This window comes from Peromyscus californicus, unplaced genomic scaffold, assembly GCF_007827085.1.
Source record: "Peromyscus californicus insignis strain IS unplaced genomic scaffold, ASM782708v3 Scaffold_13__1_contigs__length_99412109, whole genome shotgun sequence".
NCBI classification, from domain to species: domain Eukaryota; kingdom Metazoa; phylum Chordata; class Mammalia; order Rodentia; family Cricetidae; genus Peromyscus; species Peromyscus californicus.
Window position 1 is genome coordinate 58,790,204 of NW_026294424.1, and position 10,468 is coordinate 58,800,671.

The 10,468-nt window shown below is 44.0% G+C and overlaps 1 protein-coding gene across 1 annotated transcript; it reads right to left on the minus strand.

Annotated features, from left to right (window-relative positions):
- Window positions 1-10,212, minus strand: Tlr1 (toll like receptor 1). Its single transcript, XM_052735900.1, has 2 exons — window positions 10,176-10,212; window positions 1-3,261 (listed from the first exon to the last, which is right to left on the minus strand). The coding sequence occupies exon 2, from the start codon at window positions 3,193-3,195 to the stop codon at window positions 811-813; it is 2,385 nt and encodes a 794-aa protein (XP_052591860.1). The 5' UTR covers window positions 3,196-3,261; window positions 10,176-10,212; the 3' UTR covers window positions 1-810.
- Window positions 10,213-10,468: the final 256 nt, after the last annotated feature.

Genomic DNA, 10,468 nt, shown 5'->3' on the forward strand with positions numbered 1-10,468 from the left:
TCTTACAAAGGAAAGCATTTAATTGGGGCTTGATTACAGTGTCAGAGATTCAGTCCAGTATCATGGTTGGGAGCATGGAGGCATACAGGCAGTTATATGGTGCTGAAGAAGTAGCTGAGAGTTTTGCATCCCTATCTACAGGCAGCAGAGACAGCCACCAAGCCTGGCTTGAGCATTTGAAACCCCAAAGCCCACCCCTAGTGACACACTTCTTTCAACAAGACCATACCTACCCCAACAAGGACACACTTTCAACAAGGCCATATCTACCCCAACAAGGACACATCTCCTAATCCCTATCAAGTAATGCCATTCCTTAATAACCAAGCATTCAAATATATGAGCCTATGGGGACCATTACAATTCAAATCACCACATTCCATTCCCTGAACCCTTAGACTTGTAGCCATATCATAATGTAAAAATGCATTCAGTCTAATTTCAAAAGTCCCCATAGTCTATCACAGTATTGGCACTGTTTAAAAGCCCAAATCTCTTCTGGGACTCATGGCAATCTCTTAACTGTAATCCCCCAAAAAGCAGATCACATATTTCCAACACAATGACACAGGATATATATTACCATGCTTAAGGGAGGAAAGGGAACATAATGAGGAAATACTGGACCAAAGCAAGGCCTAAAATTATAGCACTCCACTAATTTTTATTACCACACACTAGTGGCAAACTGGGGCTTGAAAGCAGAAATTTCTCTATCATAATGTCAAAATCATTTTTAGGTTCATGCTGAAGCCAAGGGCACCATTATCAGAACTGTCCAAGGCAGCACCACTGATAAGGAGAAAATTCTTATCTCTGTATGTGACATGTGGTTTCTGCTTGGTTAACCAGCTTGACATTAATGGCTGCTCTTAGGTTTGCCCAAAAAAGTCCATGTTTGCTCTTCTCCGTGGGCCATTCCAAATAAGTCCTCTGTGCCATGAGAGTTTTAAGCTTGTGGTAGTTGCTAGGGATGGAGTACTGTGGAATGGGCTCCAGTAAGATCAGGATTAAGTTATCAGACCCTTCATGGAAGAGATTGTGATGGGCAAAGTAGAGTTCATAATGGCACCACTCACTCTGGATGAAGTGAGGAGACAACACGAAGATGGACTTGTAACTCTTCTCGATGAAATGGATGATATTCTCCACAATGCTCTTGCCAGGGACAAAGTTTCTCTCATGGAGGCAAATCCGTATGCCATCTTTCTCTAGGTTTGGTAGTAATTCATTCTTCACCCAGGTGGAATCATGCCCACTGTATGAGACAAAAGCGTGAAACTGGAAATTCCTCTGGAGTTCCTCTATGGGGATGTTCCTGGCCCTGTGCCGGGTCTGTGTCCACTGAAACACCATCCTCAGATACCAGGGCAGATCAAAGCGGAGGCAGAGGAAAGTCACGATGGCAGCCAACAGCAGCAAAGTGACCCCGATGGTGACAATCAGCAGAACAGTATCACAGGACAATGCAGACATGTGGAAGTCCTGCAGTGGAGTCCCCTTAGCGCTTTCTGGGGAGTCACACGTGTAAGAATCAGGCCAGCCCTCGACCACTTCTCCTGATACTCGGCCGATGTTTTTGACAAATTCTCTCAGCTCACATGTGCATCGGAATGGGTTGTCCCCTGCTGTTATGGACCTAATCTTCTGACAGCTTTGAAAGAAATCTGCTGAGGGGTGGGAAACTAAATTATGCTCAATGACCAGCACAGAGAGGCTGCTGAAGGCCCCGCATCCAGGAAGGTCCGTTAAAGAATTGGATGCAACGTTGAGTTCCTGCAAAGCTTGCAGGTGGGTGACATCTTTGGGGATGCTCGTTATTCTGTTGTTGTGAAGGTCAAGGACCTTGACCTTGGGAGGCAAGCATCTGAAGACAGAGTCAGTAAGCATATTTGAAGACAAATTTAAAACTAGCAAACTCTCAGTCCAGGAGCACAGGCTTTCCCCCTCACCATAGCTTAGAGAGTTCTGGCTAATGTCTAGCTTTTGTAGAGATGTCATCTCTGCAGACATAAGAATTATATTTTCAAGTTTCTTTAACTGGTTCTTTTGTAAACTAAGTGTTTTCAATTCAATCAAGTTTCTACAATCTTCAAAAACCGAGTCTGTTAAGAGGTTATCTGTAAAGTCCAAATGCAGGAATGGGCTAACTTGGGATGGGCAAAGCATGTGGAGCATGCGTGTTCCAGACACTGTGAAGTTTTGGATGTTCATATTGGAAAAGATACTGTATAGGTAATTTTGTGATAAACTGAACGCATTACTGACAACTTGATATATTGACAAAGCCTTCAGAGAAGTGTTGGAATAATCGAAATCTCTTGACTCAACTTCCCCTTGTAGTTTCATGTTTGAAATTGAGAAATACTTTACAGGTGTATGCCATACAGACTGGAGGATGCCCATGAAGGAATTCCATGTCGTTTCAACGTTGTTTAAGGTAAGATTTGATAGCTTCTCATTCTTTTCAAGCTCTGACAAAGCCCTGAAGAAATAAGAGCACTTGTCTTCAAGTACACACTTGATGTTAGATAGTTCCAAATTGATTACAGTGCGGACTGATACATCCAGAATAAAACGAAATTCTCTTTTCACAGGGAAAACAACATGCAGGCTCCTCGTGCTGACATGCTGAAGACTCCCGGGGTCTTCGTTTTCCCCGTAAGCATCTCCCAAAACCAGCAAAACCTTACTCATATTCAAACGAGAGATCGGCTGCACACTTGAATTTTGTACCTTAGTACCACTCAGTCCCAGAAATTCTAGTTGGGACATGTTGCCAAACTCCTTGCATATGGGCAGGGCATCAAATGCATTGAAGGAGAGGTCTAAGTGCTTGAAGTTGACTGCTGAGTGGCAAGAAATCACCCTTAACTCGTTGTGGGACAAATCCAAATATTCCAGTTCCATGTTGAATTTGAAAACACCCATATCAAGACACTGGAGTCTGTTGTAGGGCATCGCCAAGACCCTCAGCTTGGACAGCAAGACGATGTCAGAAGCCTGAAGCACAGATATATTGTTTTGTGATATATCTAAAGTAGTTGTTGCCAAGGGTAGGTCTTTGGGCACATGGGTGAGGTTTGCTCTTGGTCTCCTAATGATGAGCTCACTTCCATCAGATAGTTGGATTTTGATAAGTATCAATTCTAAGACAATGATAAAATAGAAGATGATGGAATTTGTTTTAGTCATTGTATGGCAATAAACATTCCTGAGGTGGCTGCTATTCTTCAGAGCATCTCAACATAGGTACAGATCCTAGGAAAAATTCACATTAAATGATTACATTAAGTTAGGCATTAAACAATTTTTGTTCTTAGAGATTCATAAAATGAAGGCTACATTCTTTAGAGTTATACAACCCAAAACCAAGAAGAGTGATAAATTCAGTAGACGGTGCATAGATAGACTGTGGATAGATAGATAGGTACTGTGTATGTGCCACAGCGGATGTGTGGAAGACAACTTGTGGGAGCCGGTTTTCTCCCTCCACCTTGTGAGACCCCCTGGAGACTGAACTCAGCTTGTCAGGTTTGGCAGCAAGTGCCTTTACCCTCTTAGTCATCTTGCCAGCCCCGAACAACTTTGCATACGGCAGGAGTTGGAGGAGGCTCCAGAGAGACCAGAGCCCTGCCGATGTCTGTACTTACAGCCTCCAGAATAAGTTGCTGTTGTTTTAAGCCACTAAATTCCTGATGATCTATGGCAAGAGCTGTAGGATTGGAACACAGATGGTTCATGGAAACTCCTTATACTAGATAGTTTAATGTCAACTTGACATCTGAAAGGAGGGAGCCTCAATTGAGAAAATGCCTCCATAAGACCCCACTGTAGGGCATTTTCTTAACTGGTGATTGACGGGGAGGGCCCAGCCCATGATGGGTAGTGCTGTCCCTGGACTGGTGGTCTTGGGTTCTGTAAAAAAGCAGCCTGAGCAAGCCAGTAAGCAGCTCCCTTCATGGCCTCTGCATCAGCTCCTGCCTCCAGGTCCCTGCCCCGTTTGAGTTCCTGTCCTGACTTCCTTCAGGGATGGACTATGGATATAGAGGTGTAAACCAAATAAGCCCTTTCCCCCACAGCTTGCTTTTGGTAATGTTTCATCACAGTAACAGTAATCCTAACTAAGATACTCCCTTGACTCTGACCTTCTCATTCACTCATTTAGAACCAAGGCTGAGACTCACTTTTATGCTTTGACATGAAAAGTTCAGGTATCCCGTGAGTTCCTGAAGAGACCCCTGGGTGGCAGAGTCAGAACTGCCGTGCATCACTGGCATTACTGTTGTTACCTGTACAAGTTTTGCTTGTAACTTTGATCTTACTCAAAAGGTGATAAAGATCACAGTAAAAGGTCATTCATTCGTTCATTCATTCTTCATTCATTCATTCATTCATTCATTCATTCATTTATGTAGCCAGCCAATATATGTCAGTGCTTTAGGGCCTAGACACAGAACAGTGAAGAAGAACCCTGTCTCTCAAAACAGAGTCCTGCTAATAAATAACTAGTTTTAATTTCATGCAATGGTTAAGTGTAATCTAGAAAAAATGAATCAGGTTAACTTCAGGTCTGAGGCAATGCTGAGTAATTAGTTTTGGCTGATTCACCGGAGAAAGCCTTTTGAGACGACCTTGGAATGGAAACCGAAAGAAAGCCCGAGAGCTAAGGGAAGAGCCCTTCCAGCGAAATATAGGGCAAGTATAAAGTCCTGAGATGGACCTGAGGTGAGCTGGTCTGAGGAGCAGGGAGGCCAGCATTAGCCTGGGGTGAAGCAAACGCAAGAGGCGGAAGAGCCGAGATCACTCTAGGCCTTGTTGGCCGTGGCGAGGAAGTAGGGTTAGATGCCGTCTTAGTTACTTTTGCTGCTGTGAGTAAAACATCCCGAGAAGAGCAACTTAAGGACGAGCGGATTTAGTTTGGCTTATGGCTCCAGGGGGACAGACTCATTATGGCGGAGGAGGCAGGCTACGGGAGCAGGAAGGCTGGCTGGTCACATTTTCATCCATGCCCAGGAGGCAGAGCGAGAGGAAGAGGGTGAGGTGAGGCTTTCAAGCTTCCAAACTCACCCCCAATGACAGACACTTCCTCCACAAGACTCCACTGTAGCTAGAGTTTTCCTGCCTGGCCCACAGTCAGGACAAATCTCTCTCACCTGCCAGTCCCACAGCTGCTCGGACCCAACAAAGTAAACACAGAGACTTATATTGGTTACAAACTGTATGGCCGTGGCAGGCTTCTTGCTAACTGTTCTTACAGCTTAAATTAATCCATTTCCGTAAATCTATACCTTGCCACGTGGCTTGTGGCTTACCGGCATCTTCACATGCTGCTTGTCATGGTGGCGGCTGGCAGTGTCTCTGACTCAGCCTTCCACTTTTCAGCTTTATTCTCCTCCTTGTCCCGCCTATACTTCCTGCCTAGCCAGTGGCCAATCAGTGTTTTATTTATTGGCCAATCAGCAACACACTTGACATACAGACCTTCCCACAACATTTCCCCTTTTCTTTTTTTTTTCAAAAAGGAAGGTTTTAACCTTAACAAAGTAAAATTACATACAGAATATGGATATGATAAGATAAAAAGGGAGATTATGGAATCTACTTTTAAAAAGGAACTACTTGTTTTAAATAAGATAAGTAATGAAAATTTTTTGGTCTGAGTTTATCAGATGTTACCGGACTGGACATTGTTATATAGTAATGGAGATTTTTATCTGAATCTGTCAAATGTTAATGGACTAGACATCATTAATGTAATTTTTGGCTGTATATATTGTATATACTTATTGGATAGTTTTTCTTGTATTAGTTATAAGCCTTTTTAAATTTTAGACAAAAAGAGAGGAAATGTGGTATTGTATTCCCCAAAATATTGTGCATGCTAATAAACTTATCTGGGGTCAGAGACAGAACAACCACAATATTGAACATAGAAGTTAGGCAGTGGTAGCACACACCTTTAATCCTAGCATTCCAGAGGCAGAAATCCATCTGTTCAAGGATACAGTCAAGCATGGTGACTCACACCTTTAAAGCCTTTAATCCCAGGGAGTGATGGCAAAAACAGAAAGATATATAAGGTGTGGAGACCAGAAACTAGAAGCATTTGGCTGGTTAAGCTTTTAGGTTTCGAGCACAGTTCAGCTGAGAGCCATTGGGATGAGGACACAGAAGCTTCCAGTCTGAGGAAACAAGACCAGCTGAGAAGTTGGCCAGGTGAGGTTAGCTGTGGCTTGTTCTGTCTCTCTGACCCTCCAGCATTCACCCCAATAACTGGCCTCAGGTTTGATTTTATTAATAAGAACTTTTAAGATTCATGCTACACTCTACCTCCTGAAGATTCCATAACCTCCCCAAACAGCACCCACTGGGGCCCAGGTGTTCAAATACATGAGCCTAGGGGGGACATTTTGCATTCAAACCACAATAAATCCTAAGAGTCATGAGGAAATTGAGTCATAAGAATAATCCACTCATTCATTCATCCATTTATTTATCCAGCCAATATTGGAGGGGTTTGAGGATGGGAAAGTTTCAGAAAATCTTTTTCGTTCATTCATTGAAGGAATGTTTCCTCCTGTGAAGTACCAGGCCGTGTTTGGGGTTGCACCCATCGCTCTCATTATCAGCCCATACTACCTCAGCTACCCTCCTGTTCTCACCTTTCCAGTGATGTGTGAGAATAGAGGGAGCTGCATTGAGATGAACGTGAGAGGCATTTTAAGGAAAGGCTGCCCAGCTCTGCGGTTGTCTCGGAGAATTGATTTAAAACACCCTAGGACGGCATTAGAAAACAAGTATACCAACACAGAGCCAGATCCCTGCCCACATGTCCCTCACCATACATCCAACGGCACAGACAGATCGAAAGAATTCAATTCTGAGAGAGAACCCTGTGTTATGAAAGTTCCCCAGGCCAAACATGCAGACCTCTCTGGCTCCCAGTGCTCTCACGGGGCTGATCTTTCTATAGGGTGTCCATGGATGCCCTGGCTCTCCTGATTTCTTCACCAGCTGCATTCATGAAGACTCTGGGCAAGAAAGATGACAGCATCAAAGTGGATGTGAAAAGCAAGGCTAGCCTTTTCACAGCATTGATTGTCCCAGGAAAGGCCTGGAAATGTTCCAGTATCCCGCTCCAGCTTCCCAAAGAACTCCTTACATGACAACAGTATTTACGTCAGTGTTATGGTGCTGCATGGGCTCCCAGAAAGCTACATTTGAACTTTAACCTTCAAGTGGGTGGGATTAGGTCCTGGAACCTTTGGGAAGGTAATGAACCTAAGATCGTGAAGAGAGAAGTCTCATGAATGGCTTCGAAGTGCTTACAAAAAGGACTTCATAGGGCTCTCTGGTCCTTCCATGAAGACATGAGAATTTGGCCATCCACAATTCACAAGAGGGCTTTTGCTAGCCCCCTAAGCATAGGGCACTCTGAACATGCACTTCTGGCTTCCAGAACGATGAGGACAAATTTCTCTTACTTTGTTATTTATGTGTGTGTATGTTTGCGTGTAGCCCCAGGAATCAAACCCAAGGCCGGCTAGGCAAGCCTTCTACCATGAAAAACACCAAGGTCCTGTCATTTATAAGCTACCATCATTCTTGTTATGGCAGCCCAATCTTACAAAGACAATGAGAATCAAAATATACCCCATTACCTCCTGGGTAATTCCTGGATACTGGCCAGGGCTCAGTATCCCAGGGCAGAACTGCATGTTTTAATCAGGTCAGAGTAAACACAGCTGGGTATAAGACTCACTTGGTTTTCCCTACTTATTTCCACCCGTGCATCTAAATCAGAGACTTTCCCCAACTTCAAGCCCCGATTTCAATGAAGCAGTGGCCAGCACTGTCGGGCATAAGGCGTGGAGAGCATCTGAGGCAGACAGAGATCACCACGGGCAGAATGAAGCGTCTCTCTCTCTCTCTCTCTCTCTCTCTCTCTCTCTCTCTCTCTCTCTCTCTCTCTCTCTCTCTCTCTCTTTGGTTTTTCTAGACGGGGTTTCTCTGTGTAACTTTGGTGCCTGTCCTGGATCTCGCTCTGTAGCCCAGGCTGGCCTCGAACTCACAGAGATCCGCCTGCCTCTGCCTCCCGAGGCCTGGGATTAAAGGCGTGCGCCACGGCCGCCGCCCGGCTGCATCTTTGTTCTCTTAAGGGCAGCAACCTCAAATGGTTAGCATCTGCCTATGGCAAGTAAGTAATGAAACAGCCTGTCTCGAGACGTGGGAAAAAGCGTGCTCCAGCTCTAGTCTAACCTAAATCAGCTGACCCCTTGCACTTCCAGTTACTACTGGAGATACTCAGTTTATGAAACCACTTTTCATTTGTATAATTAAGACATCAAAATACCAGGCCTGGTGAGATGGTTTGGCCGGTAAGGGCACTTGCCACCAGCCCTGACAACTTGAGTTCAATCCCCAGGACCCACACAGTAGACGGAGAGAATCAACTCCCACAAACTGTCCTCTGACGGCCCCATGTGCACAGGCAAACACACACACACACACACACACACACACACACACACACACAAAATGAAGAAATAAATGTTTTTTTAAAGAAATCGAAGTATTGCATGTGTAAAAAGATGAATTTTAGATATTTGTTGTAGATATCTTTAGATATTTAGATAATTTTAGCTATTTGGAGTTATAGATTATAGATAATACATTTGCTAAAGTCACTGAAAAATAAATGTCTAGATCTTCTTGTCCAAACAAAACTAAATTCTTTTGTTACTGTTTTTGTTTTTGAGACACCTCTCAATATGTAACCCTGGCTATCCTGGAATTCACTTTGTAGCTATGTAGAGCAGGGTGGCCTCAAACTTGCAGTGACCCTCCTGCCTCCACCCCAGAATGCTGGGATGACAGGTGTGTAGCGCCATGCCCTGCCAAAATATTGTTGAGCAACCTTGTGCTAGTCACCGACCTCCCCCCCACATCTATCTTAGACCCTCAAAACTGTTTTACCATTAACTAAAAGGATGATTCATTAATTAAACAGTGAAAGGAGAGTTTCAAAGCATAAAAGTCTTCAGATACATTTGTGTCCATTTTTATGAGCCAAGACAAGCTAAGCTGCTATCAAATGACACACGGAAGTAAAGTGTTTATGTTCCGAAACTCTGGGGACATCAAATCAGGGTTTGGCTGGTCTTACATGGGACAATAAACCTGGCTCATTAAGTTTAGTTCTGCCAACATGTGTGAAGAGTTTTTTCTGAGCTAGAGTAACTATTAACCACCGCTGGAGGGACTGCACAGAGGCCAAGAGCTTTTCTGCTCGGCTTCCTATGTGACTCTGCGAACTTCTGCACTGAGCAACTTGAATGTGGCTTGGAGAGTATTTTCAAAACCTACAATTCCAGCTTGACTTCTGCCTCCCCAGGACAGTTTCCACAGTCTGAAAAAACAGACAAGAGTGTCTAGTAAGACTAACCCAGAATGGAAATGAAAATAACCCTCACCATGAACAAGGAGCTGTGCATCACAGCTCTTCTCCCAGAGAAACTGGATTACACTGCACAGACCGTTTTCATTGGTGTAATGAAATGCCTGAGACAGACTACTTGATAAAGAAAAGAAGTTAACTTTACAGTTTTGGTCCACAGTCCAAGGGGTCACATCTGGCAATGACCTCCCTCGATAGCAGAATCCCAGCACAGCGGGGGTGGGGGGGGCATCCCATGGCAAGAGATGGGGATAGATGTATGTACTCTGGTCCCTCCCCTGCTTTTATGAAGCCACCAGTATTAAATCATGGACCTCTACGCTGATGATCTGATCAAATCCAATCCTAGTTTCCTCCCAAAGGGCAAATGCCATAGTCCAACTGAGCTTCCTCTGTCTTCCTGCCTCACAGAAGGTAGTAAGTTCCAACACGTGGACCCCTGACTCATCTACACACACACACACACACACACACACACACACACACACACACACACACACGACATCTTGAAAACAAATCACACAAGATGAAGGCTTTCTCTGATTTAGGTTGGACAAATACTAGTTTCAAAGCACACAGTCCCAGTAAGTAATTACCAGAAGCAAGCCTATTTAGAGAAACACGTATGACTGGATTGTAGAGACGCTTTCTATTTCCACACGGCAACTAGCACTGTCCTTATTTCTAGAAGAGTAAAGTAATTTGTTTTACTTACCAAGGCAACCTGCCTCTCGGGCACAGCAATAAGAAATTCAAGCACTTACTTCCTCAAGCCCTTTTCTTTTTTTTTTTTTTTTTTTTGGTATCTCCTTTCAGCATTGCAAGAAAGGGCTCTTTACTGCCACCTACTGTTAATTACTGGAATCACACCGCATGGAAAGCTTCAGCCCACGTTCTCCTGTTCCTAAGTAGAACAGCCTATGAAATGAATTCGTAGACTCGTAGTCAAATAGAGCAATCTCTTTACGGTTCTGTCTTTATCCTTCACTCCAGTAGGCTCATTGCTGT

Coding starts and splice junctions, on each gene's coding strand:
- Tlr1 (XM_052735900.1), bottom strand. CDS start 3,195: ATGACTAAAACAAATTCCATCATCTTCTATTTTATCATTGTCTTAGAA.